Genomic DNA, 22,465 nt, shown 5'->3' with positions numbered 1-22,465 from the left:
CCCTGCCTGCACCGTTAGAGTGACCCCCGGGTCCCTCCATTGATTCCTATTGACAACCCAACGCCTGCTTTGCACACTGCACCCGGCCGCCCCTGTGCCGCGGAGGGGGTGTTTTGTGTGCCTACTTGTGTCCCCCCCAGTGCTCTACAAACCCCCCCCCTGGTCAGCCCTCCGAAGACGCAATTACTTAGCTGTTGGCAGACTGGAACCGGAGCACCCCTGTTCTCCATAGGCGGCTATGTGTTTTGGGTCCTCCTTTGACCTCTGCACCCGACCGGCCCTGTGTTGCTGGTGCGGTGACTTTGGGGTTGCCTTGAACCCTTAATGGTGGGCTGCCTATGCCCAGGAACTTGAACTTGTAAGTGCCTTACTTACCTGAAAAACTAACCATTACTTACCTCCCCCAGGAACTGTTGATTTTTGCAGTGTCCACTTTTAAAATAGCTTATTGCCATTTTAACTAAAACTGTGTATGTTACTGCTCTAATTAAACATTCCTAAATTACCTGTGTGGAGTACCTTGCATTTTATGTATTTACTTCAAATCTTGAATATTGTGGTTCTAAAATAAAATAAGAAAAAAAAAATTATATTGGAAAACTATCGGCCTTGAGTTAAGTCTTTGAGTGTGTGTTCCTCATTTATTGCCTGTGTGTGTACAACAAATGCTTAACACTACCCTCTGATAAGCCTACTGCTCAACCACACTACCACAAAATAGAGCATTAGAATTATCTAATTTTGCCACTATCTTACCTCTAAGGGGAACTCTTGGACTCTGTGCACACTATCTCTTACTTTGAGATAGTATATACAGAGCCACATCCTACAAAGATTCTGGCTTCTCACATATGCCTCTGAGAGTGTCTTTGAGTTCCTCAATGAAGAGTGAAAGGGACTCTGCTGCACAACATTTGTTTTTAACTGTGAGGACAGCAGTAGGTCAAGGCCTATTGCTGTTCTCCAGGTCACTGTGTCAAAAGAATCAGATTCCTCCATAGAGGAACCAGTCGGAGAGTTGAGGCTTGTGTCAAAGCCACTATTGTCCTAGAGGTCTAGAAATGGTTTATCAACAAAGTTGAGATTCATCATCCCAATCAACATCATCATGTGTACCAGGAACACACAAATGTTGTAAACGGATTGTTCCGTCTGAATCAAATTGAGGCTGAGGTAAAGAAGGGCGCAACTTTGTCCGCGGTCGCAATGGGTTTGCTTCAGGGTCTGATAGAACTATTGGTTCTTCCTCTGATGTTGGTGCCGGGGTTGCAGCATGGGGAACTGGAACAGGTTCAGTGCCTTATAAGGAGTCACAGTAAGTGTTTACAATGTAGTCCAGCCAGGAGGCCTGGATAACCTCAAGGGTGACAAGTTGCGCCCCACAAGTTGACTGATCGATTGAAACGGCACAGAGGACTGATCCGTGGTGGCAATTGAACTGCAGGCCTCCTTGGATTTGTTGGTCCTGCAAGGGCACCAGAGAGAGCTGGTAGCTTACCAAAAATGTACAGCAAAGCCTGGATCTGCTGCTGTGTTGCCGGTGAACCTGGAAATTCTGCAGTTCTGAACCAGGTCGGTGGATGGGGACCAACACCATGGAGTACCCTTAGGTCTGTCTGACTTCTCCTAACTGAAATGGCGAAAAGAAGGGGGGGGGGGGGGGATTGTGCTTTGACTTCTTGCCTGACCATTTTGAATGGATGACAATATCTCTTGCAATCTGCCTCAGTACTGAGAACAAATCTGCATCCTTGACTTTGAGTGGGACTTACATGCTTTTCTACGATGCTATGAGACAGAGTTGGTCCTCACGGTCACAGATGGTCTTGAGCTTCATTAGACAGCAGGTATCACACGATTTCAAATGAGAGGAGCCCAGACACCAGACAAAGACCTTGTGGGCATCTGCCACTGACATTGATTTACAGAAGCCCTTGCAGGGTTAAAAGCCTGTAGTTTTAGGAAGAGACATGAACCTTACACAATGGAAAATTTTGTATAAAAGTTTGTCAAGTGACAGAGCTCGCTCCCTATCTGCATCAGAAGGATTGGAAGTTGATGTTGACGAGCAAAGTGGCCGTTTTTTGTGTGGCCTTAAAGTCACTTCTGGAGCTATGGGGCTGCACGACGAGTACTACTGGTGCAAGAGGGAATTCCTAGAAAAATCTATGGATCCAATTCGAAGCCTTGGGTTATCGAAAAGGTGAGTAATCTGTGATTAGAAGTATCCATCAGAAAGTTTACATTTCAAGCAGTCTATTGTGAGAGCATCCTAAGACAATGCAGACAACTATGGTTCAAATGGTTGTATTTATTTTATTTTGCCATCAAAGTAGTGTTCTACTTGAGTTACTACAAAGCTTAAGTGTCACTTCCAAGTTCCGCTTGCATGTGTTTTATCAAGTATCATCATAATAATTTATATAAAATGTTGACTTTGATATTAAAGACTACTTTAGAAATATTGCTGCTTTAGGTACTTGATAACTGTGCGCAGCGCAACCCATTTAATTGTGTCTTAGTATATGTGCTATCCTGTATTATGGTAATCATTTTGAACAAATACACTAACTGTAAAAATACAATTATTGGTTACACCGAGAGAATTAAGACAGTCAACATAAAACGAAAATCATTACAGATAGTAATAGAGAATTCAATGCTAAGCAATTATTGCCAAGTGCCTCAAAAGTCGACATACTTAATAAATATGATGACAAACTGATTGTTTAATAAAGATGTTGCTTGAACAACATCTTTTGAATGTGAAAAAGGGAAAACATTAAATGTCACACTGGGAGAAGTGAAAGCTGCTGTTGATATAAGAGAAAATAACTATGTAAGAAAAAGCAAGACAAAAGCAAACAGCTGTTTGAGCTTGGTTGTCTTTTAGTTACGGTAGAACGTGCCTGAAGAGTACTAACAATTGCATAGAAAATGCACAGCGATTTCTTTCAGTAGCTTATTTTTCCTTGGACAAATACTCTTTCTTGGTATTTTTCTAGCTCTGATAGTGGGTTTCGGCTAGTGTTGGTGGGCATTTGCTTGCTGTTCAAATGTAGTCATCTCAGATGTTCCGGTTGATTCTGATCTTCGCTAGGGGCCAAAAGCTTAACATCAGAGTCCCATAAAGCAACTCTATAATCTGAATCTTTCTGAGGTATTCCATCGGATTCAAATTGGTGACGTTTACTAGCGTTGTATTTGTCAGTTTCTAGCGATTTAGCTAAGAATTCTTTCATTTTCCTATTTTCTTGCGACGTGGTTTCCCACACGATCTCAAGCTCACCTTCCACTTCCCTAAAAAAAATAAACATATGTATAAATATAAAACTGTTTAAATCTTACATTTTAAATGCGTCACTAATATTCACATTTCTTCGGAAACCTTTCCCCAAACTTCAATTCTTTCGCATTTATCATTTAGAATCAAGTCTTGAATTCCAATTTATGTTTAAAAACATGTTTGGTTCTGCTACATATATACCTTGATTACTAATGAAACTACTTTAAAATGTAGTTTTCATGAAAACGTTTTAGGATGCAAGGAGTTTCCCACTTAGTGTTAATGCATGTTGTACAAAGCATTATTATAACCTAACTGACCGTTAGTTCTGCTTTCTGAGCTGCAGGCAACAGCGATTAAGTTAATATGAGGAATTAGCTCAATTATAATTATTTTACAGAATACCAATAAAGGATATTTTAAGGTATCCAATGGAATCAAAAGCCTTAAAAACTCTTCATGAAATCCTCGTTTAAAAACACTATTAAACATTGTGTTTTAGCAATATGTATTGGCTAAGTAATGTTAATAGGCAGCCCTTATGCTGTTACACTATTAATGAGTATGTCTAAAAGAGCAAAGCAGGAAAAGCAGAAAAAACATTCACATTATGACTGGCTGGTAGCGCATTATTTGATTGTAAGAGTTGGGAAGAGCAGGCGTTTCTTGCCAGTTGATGCCCTCTTTCTAAGAAAACCAAAGTGCCAGCAACGCCAAAACATTCAAGTGCATGCTCCTATATATTAAACACGGGGTAGTTTAAAACTTTAATTCAAAATGACGAGATTTACTTCTTAGTAGCCAAAGTTTGAGAGCAGCAAAGAAAATTATTTCATACAATGGAAAAATATATATTCGCCAAGCACGAGTTCGCCAAGCACGAGACAGTTTGACGTTTTCAGGGTATGTATCCACAAAAATAAACAATATATATGTAAACATTAGCAACTATTATAACGAAGTATCGTTGCTATCATAAACAAGCATTGGCAAAGCCAATAAATCTCTCCTATACAAGAAGTATTGGCTTTGGCAATGTGTTTTGCCAGGTTGTACACCAGTGTGGTTGTTCTTCAGTATGGCTACAAATTAGTGGTATGGAGTGTCAGAGTGGAGTTGGGGAGTAGAGTGTTGTAGAGTGGATTTGTTGGAGTGCTGTAATGTGGAGTGGGGGGGGGGAGAATGTTGTAAAGCTGAGCAGAGGAGAGGAGAGTTCAGTGGCAGAGTGTTGTGGAGTGGGCGGAAACAGGGTGGAGTAAGTTGGAGTGAATTGACAGAGTGGGGTGGTTTGAATTGGAGTACAGTTGGGTGGATTGAGGTGCAGTGGGGTGGAGTAGAGTGAGGTGGATTGGATTGGAGCGGGGTGGGGCAGATTGAAAATGTGGGGAGGAAAGGATTGGAGTGGGTTTGAGTGGGATAGATTGGATTGGGGAGGGTGGTTTGGATTGGAATGATAGGCATGAGATGCTCTGGAGTCGGGAGGACTGGATTTGAGCAAGGTAGATTGGATTGGGGTGGCTTCGAGTGGGGTGAACTGGAGTAGGGTTGGTTAGGGGGATTGGAGTGGGGTGGGCTGGATGGATTGGAGTGGGGTTGATGGAACTGGGATGGGGTTGATTGGATTGGGATAGAGTGGGGTGGACTGAGTAGACTGGTGGATTGGAGTGAGTGGGGTGGATTGGAGGGTGGTGGACTGAAATGAGGTAAGTGGGTTGCAGTAGCAGACTGCATTGGGGTGGGGTGGATTGGAGTGGGGTGTGTTGCATTGAGGTGGATTACAGCAGGGAGGATTGCACTGAGGTGGGTGGATTGGAGTGGGGTGGATGGATTGGATTGGAGTGGAGGGACTGAACTGGGATGGGGTCGGGTGGATTGCAGTGGAATGGATTGGTGTGGGGTGCATTGAACTGGGATGGGGTGGTGTGGACTGAAGTGGGCTGGATTGAAATGGGTGTGGTGGATTGGGGTGGGGTGGATTGGACTGAGGTGGTTTGGAGTGGGGTGGACCGGAGTTGGTGCATTAGATTGAGTGAGGATGGATAGAGTTGAGTCGGGTTGATTGAGTGGGGTGGGCTGAATTGAGTGTTGATTGGGGTGGGTTGGACTGGGGTGGATTGGACAGGGGTGGGGTGGGGTGGACTGTATTAGGATGTAGTGGTTTGAATTGGGGTAGAGTGGATTGGAGTGGGGTGGATTGGATTTGTGTGCAGTGGGTTCATTGGAGAGGGGTGAAGTGGATAAGAGTGGGATAGATTAAGGTGGTTTGGAGTGGGGTGGATAGGACTAAAGTAGGTTGGATTTATGTGGACTGGAGTGGGGTGGATTTAGGAGGATTGTATTGGAGTGGAATGGATTGGAGTGAGGTGGACTGGGTAGCAGTGGACTTGACTGGTGTGGGGTGGATTGGGTTGGACTGGAGAGGAGTGGGGTGGGTTGGATAGGATTGGAGTGGGGTGGGGTGGGATGGACTGGGGTGGATTGGACTGGGGTGGGTTGTATTGGATTGGGGTGAGATGTATTGGATTGGAGTGGGGTGGGGTAGATTGGACTGGGCTGGACTGGACTGGAGTGGATTGTAGTGGGGTGAACTGGGATGGAGTGGAATGGATTGGATTGGGATGAAGTGGATTCGAGTGGGACAAATTGGAGTGTAGAAGACTGTTTTGGATTGAAGATGGTTGTTTGGGATTCGAGTGGGGCAAATTGTTTTGGATTAGGGCAGAGCGGACTAGGGCAGATTGAAATGGGGTATATTGTTTTGCTTTGGAGAGGGGCAGATTGGAGTGTGGCGGACTAGAGTAGGATAGATTGTTTTGAGTTGGAGTGGGCCAGACAAAAGTAGGGTGGATTGTTCTAGGATTGGGGTAGATTGTATTAGGGTGGATTGGAGTGGGGTGGATTGGGTTGCTGTGGAGACAATTGGGTTGGGGTGGATTGGATGAAAGTGGGGTGGACTGGAGTGAGGTAATTTGGGATGTAGTGGGGCAGATTGTTTTGCATTGGAAAGGGGCAGATTGTAGTGGGACAGATTGCTTTGGATTGGAGTGATTCAGAGTGGGGTGGACTGGAGCATAACAGATTGTTTTGGATTAAAATGGGGCAAACTGGAGTGAGGCGGGTTGGAGTGGGGCAGATTGTTTTGGATTGGAGTGAGGGAGATTGTTTTGGATTGCAGTGGGGCAGATTGTTTTGGGGGTAGTGGGGCAGGTTGCAGTGGGGCAGACTGTTTTGGATTAGGGCAGATTGGAGTTGGGGAGATTGTATTGGGTTGAAGTGGGGGAGATTGTATTGCATTGGAGTAGGGCACCTGGGGATGGGGCATATTGTTTTGGATTGGAGTAGGGCAGATTGTTTTGAAGGGGTGCAGATTGTTTTGGATTGAAGTGTGGCAAACTGGAGTCAGCCAGATTAGATTGGGAGGATTGGAGTGGGGAGGGGTGGGTTGAAATTGGGTGAATTGGGGTTGACTTAGTGGGACGGGTTGGATGGGGCTGATAGGGGTGTACTGCACGCTTATGTGTTAAAGCATCATTTTAGAAATTACACATAATAAAGAAATAATGTTGCTTTGCAATATTTAGAACAAGACAATCGTCATCTTTTGAGAACAGTGCCCACAAGCAAAAACAAAAGAAAACATGAGTGCAACCTGAGGAAAGACAACTTGGCAAAATAAAAGAAAGTTAGCTATAAAAATAACACTTTGCAGTTTTGTTTGTCTTGTGGGTACCGTTTGTTGCTGGTCACAAGCCTTCTATTTGCAGGGCACTTGAAGTAAAAAAAAAATATATATATATATAGTACATCAATCACATCGGGAGCAGCGGACGGGCACTGATAAAGATAAATCAATCTGTGCTTGGTCCCTGCTCCGCACAGGGGAACGGAAATTATGCTTGGCCTGCAGTGACGAATTACGAGGCTGTAAAGAAGAGTGCCACGCAAGCCAACAAATGGTAAGCGAAAGGCGGACTCCAAGCCTTTTACTGTACACAACAGAGTCTCACAAGCACATACACTCGCAGGCTCAACCCTTACAAGCGACATGCATGCGCTAGTGCATGCACTCACAATCCCGACCCTAAAGATGTGAAATGTTCCATATGTCGGCATCCTCTTTATAGATGGTACCAAAAACACAACCTCTTAATACCAAATGGCAAAACAAATCCTTTGTGCTGTCTTATTTTAAATGATATGCTACTAATTTGAACAGCATTTGTTCCGAAAGTAAAAGATGTAGTTCACCCCTAAGCACAATCATTAAATGCAGTACTTCCTTATAAATTAAAACAATAACACGGATGGCTGTATAATACATCTTGCAGAACACATTTGGAAAGTGAACCGTTGTTGGATCGACCTTTCTAATGCTTCCTTCTAGTGTACGTGGCAGATGCTCTTCATTAGGCTGCTGTTGCCGCTCAATAAAATGTGAGTAGGCTGCGGGAACAATTCAATATGAATCTGACTGGAGAGCTAATGAAGACTACTGGTGTCCTGCATTGATAATACAGTTCCTGAGAGGTTCTGCGGAATGGCTCAAAGAGAAAGAAGCACTATGAAATCTAATACCTGCAGTGGCACACGAAGCAGAGGCGCAGAGTGAGAAATGTAAGAAAAGATTGGGAAACAAGCAGCATTTTTTTTACAATTAAAACCAGCACTCTGGTTTTCGTGCAATACAGGAACCAAGACATGCGCAACGACTCACTACTATTTTATATTTGAAAAACACAAGGTGAAAAACAATATTAAGTGTTGGGAAAAGAAAAAAGATACATTATAAAGAGTTTTTGAAATCATAGGTTTGCTTTTACCTAAGCTCCACCTTATCTTGACTTGTGCAGTAGCCATATACAGTCTGTTCAAATTCTGCCTGATCTGTATCGTCACAGACATTGAGGTGAGCCCTAAAGTGATAGGGGGTAGTTTGATTTTTCAGGGCTGGTGGAGCTTGACGTACTTTCATCTTCTAATGCCAATAAAGGCAAACTGCAGGTCATATCTTCGCGATCGGAAGAGCCAGCAGAAAGTGGCTACATGCCCAAGAATCTGCAAGGAGACATTATGATGAACCTTAAAGTAGTGAGGGGTAGCCTGATTATTCCTTAAGATGTACCTATAGGGCCCAAGATGACAGCTCTTGCATTAACAAGGAAGGTAAAGACTCTGCCTTTCCAGGTCAGACATGAGCAGCAGTATCCAGTAGACTCAAATAACACATACTGCCAGCTGAAATTGGTATTCAGAGAGGTTGATTTCAGAGTTGTCTAGGACAGGAAATTACACCTATTGAATTAGATTAAAGACCTCTTGTTAGAGGTGAGAGAAAAGGTAATTGAGGCGTGAGAGGTGGGTCTAGGAAGGGAGGAGACAGTGATGATGTAAAGGAAAGTTAACTTGTGGAAACATACTAAAAAATGTTTTTGCTAGTTTCACAGGTCCAAGAAGAGATACGCTCAGGTTGAACAAAATTAGAACTACCAAATCTGTGCCATACTACTGTACTAGGCGATACAATGGAAGCAGGGTATGTCTCCTTTCACCATACTTCCTCTTTAACCTGAAATGTCATCCACTACTAATAATTAAAGGGGAAGCTATTCTGGGAGGAAATTGTAGGTGATCAGTAGGATGCCTCCTTATGTAAAGTAGAAAGAACAAACTGGGATCCAAGCAAAGTATGGAAAGTGAGGAGGAGTACGGTAACATGGGCCGGTCAGATTCGCTTTTGCAATGTCATGGTACCAACATATTAAGCTCTTTGTCTTTTATCCTTGAATGTTTAGGGTGCCACGCATCGCTATGATCTGAGTTATGGCCAGACTACAGCTCACCTAACTGGTGCTTGTCTTACTTTGGGAGCCTGAGAGCATCTTGGGGAGTGTACCCCATATGATAGTCTTGGTTGCCTTGTGGAAAGCAGTAGGTGGAGTATAAGCATTGCAAAGATTGTGCAGTTTCTGCTTGGGTTGTCATCCTTTATTGCTCTTTTAGTAAAGTGCCCCTTTTGGCATGGTTACCCTCGCCTCCCTTTTTTTTTTTTACCTGTTATTGATGAAGAGTTGACTGAGAGTGGGCTGTTATCCTGCTAACCAGGCCCCAGCAACACTGCTCTTTCCCAAAACTGTACCATTGTTTCCACAATTGGCACAGTGAAGTCCCTTGTAAAAGTTACCCATGGTACCAAGGACCCTGTGACCAGGGAGGGTCCCCAAGGGCTGCACCATGTAGTATGGCACCCTGGGGGACCCCTCACCAAGCACATACACGCTGCACTTGCAGCTTGTGTGTGTGCCAGTGGGGAGAAAAAGACAAAGTCTACATGGCACCCCTCTCAGGGTGAAGCTCACAAACCACTGCCTGTGGCATAGGTAAGTCACCCCTCTATCAGGCCTTACAGCCCTAAGGCAGGGCGCACTATACCACAGGTGAGAGCATAGTTGCATGAGCAATATGCCCCTACATGTGCAATTCAATTCCAAACATTGTAAGTGCACTGTGACCATACTGAGTACATGGGCTGGGAGTTTGTCATTACGAACTCCACAGCTCAATAATGGCTTCACTGAAGTCTGGGAAGTTTGGTATCACAATAAACCGACACTGATGCCAGTGTTGGATTTACTAGAAAATGCACCCAGAGTGCATCTTAGAGATGCCCCCGGTATTTTAGCCAAACTTCTAGTGCAGGACTGACAGATCTATGCCAGCCTGCCACTTCCAGACGAGTTTCTGACCACATGAGGTGAGCGCCTTTGTGCTCTCTGTGGCCAGAAACAAAGCCTGCACTGGGTGGAGGTGCTTCACACCTACCCCCTGCAGGAAGTGTAACACCTGGCGGTGACCCTCAAAGGCTCAGGTCCTTTGTTACAGTGCCCAAGGGTATGGACACTCCAGCTAGTGGAGATGCCCACCCCTGGACAAAGCCCCTGTTTTGGTGGCAAGTCCAGCGGGAAAATTAGGGAAAAAAAGGGTGACCACTTCAGCTGGGATCACACCTAAGGTGTCCAGAGCCGAAGTGACCCCCCTCCTTCCAAAATCCTTCATCTTGGTTTGGAGGACAGGAACCAATAGGATTAGGTCTGTGTCACCCTCCCCAAAGGGAGTGGACTCTGGAAGGGTGTTGTCACCTGCCCTCTGACCCCTGTAATCTCCTAAACCTAGGATTTAAGGGCTCCCCTGAACCTAGCTCGTGAGATTCCTGCCAACCTTAAGAAGAAGAAAGAAGAAAAGAAGGACTGCTAAGCTGACCTCCAGCAGAGAAGACTGAAGACACCAAATGACTTGGCCCCAGTCCTACAGGCCTGTCTCCAGCTTCCGAAGCCCTGCTACAAGACGACGCATCCTGCCAGACCAGCAACCTCTTAAAAGCCTCAAGAGGACTCCCTGCACCCCAGAGGACCAAGAACACTCGTGGACTGCGGCCCCCTTGGACATCACCTGCAGCATCTTTGTGACCCCTGGGGGCCACCTATTGGAAAGCATTGGGAGCCAGATGCTGTGTTTGCACCATGCCACCCCTGCGGTGCAGAAGGTGTGTGTTTGGGGCTGACCTGTGCCTCCACCCCCCCTCCGGTACTAGTCTAAGCTCCCCAGGTCTGCCCTCTGAAGACGCGGGTACTTACTTGCAAGCAGGTCTGATTCTGAGTGCCACCAGTCTCCATAGGAGATCATGTTAAATCTGCCTCAACTTTCACCTCTGCACCCGGCTGGCCCTGTGTTTGGGTTAACTTGAACTGCAACCTGTGGACATCCCATCCCCCGGAGACTGGAACTGTAAGAATTGCACATACGTCGAAACTGTGCTAACTTTTAATCCCCCCTAGAACCGTTTCTGAAATTTGCACTGTCTCACCTTTTAAAAAAGATTATTGCTGTTTATATGAAAACCGTTTAACTTGCCAAATTAAAACAAAGTGGTATTGATACATATGTTGGATACTTACTTGCAAATGTACTTATCTGCAACTTGAGACTTGCGGTTCTAGAAATAAAGTAACAAAATATATTTTTGCTATATAAAAAAAATTGGCCTAGAGTTAGTCTAAGTGTGTGCCTCATTTATTGCCTGTGTGTGTACAACAAGTGCTTTGCACCACCCTCTGGATAAACCTAACTGCTCAACCACACTACCACAAAAGAGAGCATTAGTATTATCTACTCTCGCCTCTATTAAGCCTCTCGGGAACCCCTAGACTTTGTGCACACTATATCTCATTTTCATATAGTACATCTAGAGCCAGCTACCTACATTGGTGGATTATTGGTGGAGTGTACTACTTTGCTTTTGCTGGACTACTCAGGCAATACCTGATCACAAGACTAAATTCCAAAATTGCTTTTAGTAACTGATTTTTTAATTTGGCAAATTTTTCTACATTTTTAGAAGTCCTAGGGCCTTGGGTAAGTCCCGTTTAGCATTTCATTTTAGATTTAAAAGTTATTTTAAGTTAGGGGTTATAATAACTAGTAGTAGTTTTTAGTTCCTAAAAGTAATCCCCAACTTTAGTAACATAATGAGCAGCTCAGAGGAAATGATTGTGGAGCTCACCCTCGCCCCTTATCTCCATCTAGGGATGGGAGAGTTAAGACTAAGACTAAGACTAAGAAAAAGATTAAACCAGGGTCCAACTCTACCAAGGTCAAGCTCCAGGAGCTCTTTGCAGAGTATACAAGGGACCACCCTGCTGAGGAGGAAGACCTCCCCTCAGATACGAAAGATTTTAGAGATGAGGAGAAAGAACTACCCCCCCCCCCCTCACCTAACTAGGGAGATCAGGGTCCCAAGGCCTGTATCACCAAGGATAGTGCTCACAGTATCTTCCACTGGGGAGACCAGTTCCTCTGGGAACATTGATGACAGCCTCAATGAGAAGGACCTTTTTAGCATGGATGGCCAATATATTAGCTTTGGAGCAACAACTCCTAGCTTTAGAGGGGGATAGAGCAGAAATGGGCTTGGCACCCATTAAGGGTGGCAGTAATTTAAATAGGGTCAGAGAGCATTCAGATGTCCTGAAAATCCCCAAAGGGATTGCCTCTAAATATGAAGAAGGTGATGGTATCACCAAGTGGTCCACAGCTTTTGAGAGAGCTTGTGCAACCAGAACGCTAAACAAATCTTATTGGGGAGCTCTTCTTTGGGAACTGATTACTGGTGCAGTAGCTGAATTCTATGACCACCTAAGGCTACCCTGATTGAGGATTCTGGATTCACCACTGAGGAGTATAGAATTAGGTTCAGGGGGGCTCACAAAACCTCGAGCCAGTCATGGGTTGATTTTGTAGACTGGTCAGCGAAAACACTAGATGATTGGATAACTGGCAGTGGAGTGCATGAATATGATGGGCTTTATAATTTGTTTATGAAAGAACATATTTTAAGTAACTGCTTCAATGACAAGTTGCATCAATATCTGGTAGACCTAGGTCCAATTCTCCCCAGGAATTGGGAAAGAAGGCAGACCGTTGGGTCAAGACTAGGGCAACCAAGACTTCCACTGGGGGTGACCAAAGGAACACCTTCCCAGGGGTACAGTGGTGAAACAGTATTCACAAGGTCCCCAAAAGCCTACACAAGAGGGTGGGCCCGAGTTTCTTCACAGATCTCACATGGGTAGAAAGGTAAACACTTTGATCCCAAAAAGGCACGGTGTCACAACTGTAAACAGCATGGACACCAAAAAACTGGAGGCTTGTCCTTCCCCAAAAAGAATCCCCCTAGCACTGCTCCAGTTAGTACTGCTATAGCTAGTCTCCAGGTGGGATCAATAGTGTGCTCAGAGCAAATCTGTGTTCACACTGAAGCTACTTTAGTCTCTAAGGGTAGGGTACATGTTGCCACAATTGCTGTCTGCCCCCTAACATGTAAAAAAACAGACAGCACCTCTTGATTAATGGGACAAAGGTTGAAGCTCAGAGGGATTCAGGTGCCAATATCACCATGGTGACAGAGAAACTGGTTTCCCTAGGACAGTATTTGGCTGGACAAACATATCCAGTTACCAATGCTGACAATGTGACTAAGATCCATCCCATGGCTATGGTGACCTTAGAATGGGGTTGAGTTACTGCCTGAAACAGATAGTGGTCTCTTCTACAATCCCAGTGGAGTGCTTGCTAGGGAATGATCTGGTCCTCAGCTTGGGCTGATGTAGAACTCAAAACCCATGCAGACGTGCTGGGAATCCATGAACTGGTGTGTGTAAAAACAAGGGCATAAAGCCAAGCACAGGGTGAAAAAGAAGTGTTGGAGCCTAGAATAATTGCCCAACATTCCAAGAGAAAAGACAAGAAGACTGGGGGACCAGCTTCTGAGCAGCAAAAGAAACAAGACCTCTCTTCTCAGGAAGAAGTCTTATCCTCTGAGGGAACTGAGTCCATGGAGTTGGATCCTTACCAGGTAGAGCTCTTGGGCCCAGGTGAACCCTCAAGGGAACAGCTGTGCCAGGAACAAAAGACTTGTCCCACTCTTGAAGGCCTGAGGCAGCAAGCAGCTGCACAGGAAAAGGGAGATGTCAGTGGTTCCCACAGGGTCGAACGGGAAGATGGACTCCTATACACTGAAGCGAGAGACCCCAAACCTGGTGCCACCAGAAGAGCGGTACTGCCTCAGCAGTTTAGTAAGTTTATCCTAACTTTGGCCCCTGACATCCCCTATCTGGGGCAAAGAAAAACATGGAATAGGCTTGTCAGCTATTTCTACTGGCCCAGAATGTCCCAGAAGGTGAAGGAGTTTTGTAACTCCCGTGTCGCCTGCTAAGCCAGTGGTAAGGCAGGTTGCCACCCAAAGCTCCCACCCCCTAATTCCACTTCCTGTGGTGGGTGTTCCCTTTGAAAGCGTTGGTGTGGACATTATAGGTCACATGGGCCACACACAGCACCAGGGAATCTGTACATACTGGTAGTAGTGGATCATGCTACCAGATACTCTGAAGCAATTCCCCTTAGGTCTACTACAGCTCCTGTAGTAGCCAAGGCCCTGATTGGTATTTTGTTTACCACAGTAGGGTTTACGAAGGAGGTGATTTCGGACAGAGTTACAAACTTCATGTCAGTTTACCTAAAGTACCTGTGGAATGAGTGTGGGGTGACTTATAACCTCATCACACTATACCATCCACAAACCAATGGACTTGTTGAGAGCGTCAACAAGACATTGAAGGGCATGATCATGGGGCTCCCTGAAAAACTCAAAAGGAGATGGGATGTCCTCCTGCCATGCTTGCTTTTTGTTTACAGAGTGGTGCCTCAGAAGGTAGTAGGGGGTTTCCCCCTTTGAGCTTCTGTTTGGCCATCCTGTACGGGGACCACTTGCACTTGTAAATGAAGGCTGGGAGAGACCTCTCCATGAGCCTAAAGAAGATGTAGTGGACTATGTACTTGGCCTCCACTCAAGGATGGCTGAGTACATGGAAAAGGCATCCAAAAAATTCAGGCCAGCCAACAGCAGTGGTATGACCAAAAGACTGCACTGGTAGAATTCAAACCACGGCAGAAGGTATGGGTTCTGGAGCCTGTGGCTCCCAGGGCATTTCAGGACAAATGGAGTGGCCCCTTACTCTATCCTAGAGAAAAAGGGTGATGTCACCTACTTGGTAGACCTAGGCACAAGCAGGACACCCAAAAGGGTGATCCATGTAAACCGCATAAAGCTCTATTGTGACAGGGCAGATGTAACCATGCTGATGGTTACTGATGAGGAACAGGAAGCAGAGAGTGAACCTCTCTCTGACCTCCTCTCAAATTACCCTAAAGATGAGTCAGTTGATGGAGTTGTCTACTCAGACACCCTCACTGCCCAACGGCAAGCTGACTGCAGGCAAGTCCTACAGCAGTTTGCTGGGCTCTTCTTTATGACCCCTGGTCAGACTCACCTGGGTACCCATGATGTGGATACAGGAGATAGTTTACCTGTCAAAACAAAAATCTATAGGCAGTCTGACCAAGTCAAAAAGAGCATCAAAGTGGAAGTCCCCAGATTGCTGAATTTAGGGGTCATTGAGCCCTCTCACAGTCCCTGGGCTAGCCCAGTGGTCTTAGTCCCCAAACCTCATTCCAAAGACGGCAAGAGAGAGATGAGGTTTTGTGTAGAATATAGGGGTCTCAACTCTGTCACCCTTGACAGATGCTCACCCTATACTAGGAGCAGATGAACTGATTGACAAGTTAGGTGCAGCAAAATTCCTTAGTACCTTTGTCTTAACTGCAGGGTACTGGCAAATTAGGATGGTGCCTGGAGCAGAAGGAAAGCAAGCATTCTCTACACCTGAAGGGCATTATCAGTTTAATGTTATGCCCTGTGGTTTAAAGAATGCCCCTGTCACCTCCAAAAGGTTGGTAAATCAAGGCCTTGCTGGTTTGCAGTCCTTTAGTGCAGCATATCTAGATGATATTGCTGTCTTTAGCTCCTCCTGGAAGGATCACCTGATCCACCTGGGGAAGGTTCTGCAGGCCTTGCAATCAGCAGGCCTCACTTTTAAGGCACCAAAGTGCCAGGCAGGGCAGAGCACTGTTGTATATGTATCCACCTTGTTGGTGGAGGCCACGTCCAACCTTTAAAACCCAAGATTCAGACAATACTGGACTGGGAAGCTCCAATAACCCAGACTCAAGTCAGGGCATTGCTTGGCTTCCTATAGGAGATTTGTGAAGGGGTATGGATCCATTGTGACCCCCTCCCCCAACAGAATTAACCTCAAAGAAAATGCCAGAAAGGTAAACTGGACTCTTTTTTAAATATTTTTTTATTAACATTTTATTATTTAATAAACAGTATCATGTTTACAGCACCATCTTGTTTGCTTCGTGTTAGTGCATAACAGTGTTAATATCACTACTGTCTACATTGTTTGAATGTTCTACTTCATTATTCGATAACCTTTATACTTTAAACTTATACAAGAATAGAACATCAGTGGCGCTTCTTCTCGTATGGGTTGCCCAATTGGCCTGGTGTAGCAGAGTCATGTTTTTCTAGTTATTATACAACACATTTAACTCGTTTCAAACATTAATCAACTTAAACTTAAACACGATGGCAATGTAGGGGGTGGAGGCTGCTAATGCAGGGGGATGCCATTTCCTGGCTTTTCCAGTATATATGGTGTCATTACTCATAGGCTTGTCTGGTTTCAGGTGGGTGGGGCGTCTACCGGGTCCAACCTGTCTGTTACTCAATGTCCTGGGCTCTGTCCCCTGTTGTCAGCCTTTTATTCAATCTCGGCCTTATCGTGTCTTCCCTTACCATGTCCTAGAGGGTGAGGCAACATCTCCTCCCTTCCTATGTTTATCCAGTCTCCACTCCTGTTGGTGTGTCTGTGTCCGCTGTTCTCAATATATTGTCCCAGCTTGTCATTGCTACTTCCCATTTCTGTGCTATAGGGTGGCGACGCATTCCCCTCCCCTCCTCGCTCTTCAGGACCTGGAGTTCGGCTCTGGCCCATGTTGTAACGTCTTGTCTCCACCCAACCCGGGGGGGCCGAAACTGTGCCTTCCAGTTCTTTGCGATCTGTCTCCTGTACAGTACCAGTGCCAGACTCAGAAAGCGGGTCTCCACTCTTCCCCGCGGCAATCCCTCCCCAAAGCCCATCAGACATCAGTCAGGGGTCGGAGTCAGGTTCATATTAAGGAGTCTCGACAGGTCGGACATCACCTCTTCCCACCCCAGTTGGATCTCTGGACAGGTCCATACCATGTGGTCAAAATTTGCGTCTACATTTTTACATCTGGGGCACACCCTAGGAACCCCCCCATAGATTACTGTTAGCCGATGTGGGGTGAGGTACGTTCTGTGGAGGTAATTATATTGTATATATCTCAGTCGTGTGCTGCGAGCGACGGTCCGGGGGTAAGCCAAAGCTCTGTTCCATTCCGCATCTGACGGTTCCCTACCGACTGTCCTCCCCCATCTCTCTCTCAGTGGCCGCAGGGAATCTAGTGCATCCTCAACTTGAACTCGGTATAATTTAGATATCAGATGGGACTCATCTCCTGATGTCAATAGGAGATGCAGCACCCTGTGGGTGGCTGATTCCGCGTTGACCGTGATCCAGTACGTTTTCAGCACATGTATCAGTTTATGATACATAAGGAACTGCCCCGGGGAGACTCCACTGTCAACAAGATTAGTGAAAGACCTCAACACTCCCTCCTGAAACAGGTCTCCCACCGTTTCTATTCCTGCTCTCCTCCAGGTTCCGAGGCTCATGCCTCCCAGGTTCCTCTCACCTGCCTCGATCGTGAGTACCGCCAGGGGTAGGGCCAGAGAGTACGGGGGGACAATGCCATCCCTTTTCACGCACCTCTTCCAACATGCTGACGCCATTCTTGTCATCGGGCTGTGCATGTGGGGATTGAGCTTCCTATTTGTCATTCGAGCAATGAACTGATTTATGTCCTCCACTACTGGGTCGGTGTACCTCTCCAGGTGACCCTTACCTGTGAGCCACCCGGCAACCCATTGCAGCTGGGATGCCAGGTAGTAGGCTTCAAAATCTGGCGCTCCTAGACCCCCCTGGTTAGTTGGCCTGCATAGTATTTGGAGCGAGGTGCGTCTACGACCATCATCCCATATAAGTTCCCTGAGTAGGGTGTTTAGTTCACGAAACCACGCTGTTGGAATCAGAAGGGGCAGGTTAGCAAAGTAGTATAGAAGCCGGGGCAGCATGACCATTTTGGACAATGCTACTCTGGCCATTATCGTCAATTTCAGCGATCGCCAGAACCCCACCGAGGACTTTAGGGATCGTAGAGCTCTGCCCAGGTTACCCTCGCGCAAGTCTGCCCTGTCGTGAAACACCTGTATACCCAAGTACTTAAAGGTTCGAGGGGCCCAAATCATATCCCCAGGGCATGTTGTCGGGCGTTCGCCGCCCGGAGCCATAGGGAACACGCATGTCTTGCTACGGTTGAGGCAAAGTCCAGATATGTTCCCATAGTTCTCCAGCACTCCCAGCGCCCATGGGAGATCCTTCTCTCCGTCCCTAAGGTAGACAAGTATATCATCAGCATATAGCGAGATTATATGTTCTTGGTGTCCCCATTCCACTCCTCTACCCACGCCCTCCTGCCGCATCTGGGACACCAGCAGCTCGATGGCCAGGGCGAATAACAGTGGGGACAATGGGCAACCTTGTCTGGTTCCCCTGTGAATTGGGTAAGTTCCGGACACCGTTTTACCTGTTCTCACTCTTGCCAGCGGTGACGTGTATAACAAGTCCACCCATTTGACCCAATCTTCACCCATTCCCATACGGAGCATCACTGCTCTCAGGTAGTCCCATCTGATCGAGTCGAATGCCTTCTCAAAGTCCACCGCGAGCAACACCCCTGCTGCAGGTTTCGTGTCGCTAGGCATATTCAGGACCGCAAAGAGACGTCTCAGGTTTAACGAGGTGCTGCGATTCGGGACTAAACCATTCTGATCTACATGTACCAGAGTTGGAACAAGAGAGAGTAAACGGTTGGCTAAGATCTTGCTTAGTATTTTAAAATCACTGTTTAGCATTGACAGGGGGCGGAAGTCAGTCACCGAAGGTTGCCTAGATTTTGTCTTAGGGAGTGGGACTACCATTGCCTTTCTCATGGTGCACGGCATTATCCCATTCTGTAGCGATTCTGTATACATCTCTACCAACTGGGGGGTCAGTTGCTTCTCAATTTTTTTATAAAAGTCCATGGGGAGGCCGTCTGTTCCCGGGGTCTTCCCTGAGGCTAATTGAGTTATAGCTTCACTGACCTCCGCCATCGTCACTGGGCCCCCCAGCCTATCCCTGTCTCCGGCCATCAGGTTCGTTATAGGTATATGTTGTAGTTAATTATCAAAGACCTCCGTACTGATTTCAGCCGGTTTTCCATATAAAAGGAGTAATATTCCTTGAATGCATCATTTACAGGGCCTGGTCTACTCCTGCATGACCCTTCCTTATCCAGCACATTTGTGATGGGCTCGGCCTCTTCACCCGGCCTCACCAACCAGGCTAACATTTTCCCAGATCTACAGTCTTCAGATTGTAGGGAGGCAAAGTATTTTTGTGTGCTGTGGCATCTGAGTTGTTCTTCGATCTGGGAATGGTCCCTCTTTGCCTGATTATATTTCTCATTTACTAGTGTGCCAGCCCCTTGATTAAGTTCTCCCTCATGTATTATCTTCTCTAGCTTAGTCAGCTCCCTTTCAAGTGTGCGTCTCACTCCGGCCGATTGTCCAAGACAAAAACCCCTTGTCGCCACCTTGAGGGCCTCCCATTCCGTAGATCTAGAGGTGGTGGATCCACTGTTAAATTGAATATGGTCAGTCAGGTGCTGTCTCAGGGTGTCTCTATATGCTGGGTCCTCAAGTGCTGTTGGGGACAATCTCCAGGCCGGAATGGGGGGCCTAATCTCTGCCACCATCCATGTTACCAATAGAGGGTTGTGGTCGGACAGTGTACGGCCCAGATATTCTGAGTGAACCATCCCACGTGCAAGGTCTGCCGTACACGCCACCCTGTTGATTCTGGTGTGGAGTCGGTGAAGGCCCGAATAATATGAGTAATCCCTGTCATGTAAGTGTTGTTCCCGCCAAATATCCACCAGCCCCCAGTGGCTCATCCATTCACTAAGTTTCCCAGCTATCTTAATTGACATTGCACCCTGCAGTGGGGGGGAGGATCTATCCAAGTCTACATCTAATATACTATTGAAGTCCCCTCCAACCAAAAGCTCTCCTCTCCTCTGGCGGGTGAGGTGGCCCAGACAAAGCCGCACTTCTGGCAGCAAGTCCGGCAGGAAAATTAGGGAAAACAAGGAGGAGTGACCACTTCAGCTGGGACCACCCCTAAGGTGTCTAGAGCTGAAGTGACCCCCTCCTTGCAAAATCCTCCATTGGTTTGTAGGACAAGGAGCAATAGGGTTAGGTCTGTGTCCCCTTTCCCAAAGGGAATTATGGGCAGTGGAATGCGCGACAGGTGCTGCTGCACCGCCACATTGCAGCTGCCTCCATTAGGAACTGGCTGCAATGTTAAGGCCCTGTTCCCCGTTGGACCGGCGAGCGGAAACACACCACATCCCAGTAGCCATCACGCATGTCATTAAACACTTGCAACACAGGCTCAAAACAAAAACACCACCCTTTAAATCACACACTTTCTTGCTTTCCGTGTGGGTAAGTTCTTCAGCACCCCACATAGAGTTAAGTAAGAGCTATACAAATGCTACAATAAAATACATATTTCAATCTAATTCCTGTACTTCCCTTTGATGGGATGCTTGAAAAAAATCTGCACGTCGCCATTTGCCTCACTCTACCCATCTCTCTCCCCACCAAAGGAGATAGCTAAAAATGACTAGGGGGAAACTATACTATATATCACATGATGACAAAGCAAAAGTCACAGATAACCAACGTCCCACCCCACCATAATGGCCCTTTAAGTCTTTCATCCACACCCTTTCAGATGTACGGCTTTCAATCGCAGTGTGCCTTTCAGAACATGTCACATGCACTTGTCGTACTTCTTCCAAATTTTGCCTAGTAGACTATACATCACACCCTCACAGTATCTACTGTGTCTGACATAATTTTGGGTTGCTAGAATCCACCAGTATTTTGATATTGAGGACTTTTTAAAGGGGATTTAGTCATACTTCTCTTCATTTTGGAAGTTCAAATAATACAAAGGATGACGTTTTGGGAGTGAATGGTTTCCATCTTTAGCATTATGGAATTCAGGTCAGGTCAAAATCATTATTTCATTTTTCCTTTACAAATCTGAGTCCAAAAACAAAAGCAGATCAACTAATGGGATCTGCAAAAGTCCCAGTTTTAGCATAAGGAACGGTGAGAGTGACTCAGGGAGGTATTAAATGCAAATTAAATCAAAGGTTGACCAGCTAAGAACATGGTCAGGGCAACATACCTATACAGTATTGTAGGTAGCTGGCTCTCTGTATGGTGTACTAAAAAGAAGTACACCATAGAGGAAGTCCAGTGGATGGATCCCCAATAGGTTTGCAGAGGCAAAAATAGATAGGACTAATGCTCTATTTCGTGGTAGTGCGGGCGAGCAGTTAGGATTATCAGAGGGCAGTGCTAAGCATTTGTTGTACTCACAGAAGCAATAAAAGAGACACACTCCAAGAATAAATCTGAGACCAATTTAGAAAAATAACACTTCAATCACTTTACAACGACTTACAGGACCAATATTGTAGACTTAAGGTGAGTACTGGGCAAGTGTCAAAACCACACCAACAGGTCACTCTGGGCAGCACTGAGGGAGGTCCGGTGCAGAGGTAAAATATGGCATCGGGTGCGCAATGTATTTCGAAAGGGACTGGTCCCCTTGGATTTAGGCTGCAGGCTCTGGGTGGTGGGCCAGTTGGGGACAACCAATAGGTAAGTGGCAAACATGGGGTGCTCGGGGATGTAGGTGCACCTTTGGACCTCTCCATCAGGGCCCAGGGGCGACGGATAGAGGGGTGTCCTTTGGCGTTGGGTTTCCTTGTCCAGAAGCACTTGCGGCTAGGTGGTCCTATGGTCTGAGGCTGCAGACGTTATTGTGGAGTCCAGGAGGAGCACAACCACAGTGAACTCAAGCTCAGGAGAGCTGGGGGATGTCGTTGACCCCAGGGGTCCACTTCAACTCGGTCCGGCAGGGATTGGTGCAGTGGTTGCTTTAGATGTTGGGTTTCTCTCACTACAGAGCCTGTGGGAGAGGGGGCCTGCGTGCAGAGGCTGCAGGCGACTTCAGGGAGATCCTGGAGGGGTGAAACCCTAATGGACTCGGGCTCTGGACAGCTGGGGGCCATTGCTGGCACCGGAGGTCCACTCCCACTCAGGTCGGTGACAGCGGGTGCAGTGGTGACTTCAGGTGTCAGATTCTTTGCGGTTCTGGAGGCTGCAGAGCCCTTTCCTTAGAGATGGTTGAGAGCAGGTCTACTGCGCACAGGAGACTTGAGTCTTTTTCAAAGAGAGGCAGTCCTCCCAGGTTTCTGGGGGCTCAGCTGCAGGACGAAGTGTCTTCTGGTGCAGAGTCCATCAAAGAGTGCAGACAGGCAGGCAGGTTTAGTATCAGGTCAGATGCTGCTGCTTCTCGTCTTCTGAGGGCCTGTCTCTTCTTTATCTTTTTCTTCTTAGGTCATGAGGTTCTGAGTTCTGGGGTTCAAGGGTGCCACCTAAATACTGAATTTAGG

General features: G+C 46.4%; 1 protein-coding gene across 3 annotated transcripts in view; it reads right to left on the bottom strand.

Annotated features, from left to right (window-relative positions):
• Window positions 1-2,296: 2,296 nt before the first annotated feature.
• The window catches only part of CEP89 (centrosomal protein 89), a 1,116,496-nt gene continuing 1,096,327 nt past the window's right edge, over window positions 2,297-22,465 (bottom strand). For all 3 annotated transcript variants that reach the window (XM_069216542.1, XM_069216544.1, XM_069216543.1), the window contains one exon: window positions 2,297-3,300. In XM_069216542.1, coding sequence (XP_069072643.1) covers window positions 3,063-3,300 — 238 coding nt within the window. In that variant the 3' untranslated portion in view covers window positions 2,297-3,062. The remainder of the gene's footprint in view (window positions 3,301-22,465) is intronic.

The sequence above is a fragment of the Pleurodeles waltl genome, chromosome 12 (assembly GCF_031143425.1).
Source record: "Pleurodeles waltl isolate 20211129_DDA chromosome 12, aPleWal1.hap1.20221129, whole genome shotgun sequence".
NCBI classification, from domain to species: domain Eukaryota; kingdom Metazoa; phylum Chordata; class Amphibia; order Caudata; family Salamandridae; genus Pleurodeles; species Pleurodeles waltl.
Note: the sequence above shows the minus strand (reverse complement) of the source record. Positions and strands in the feature narration are given on the sequence as shown.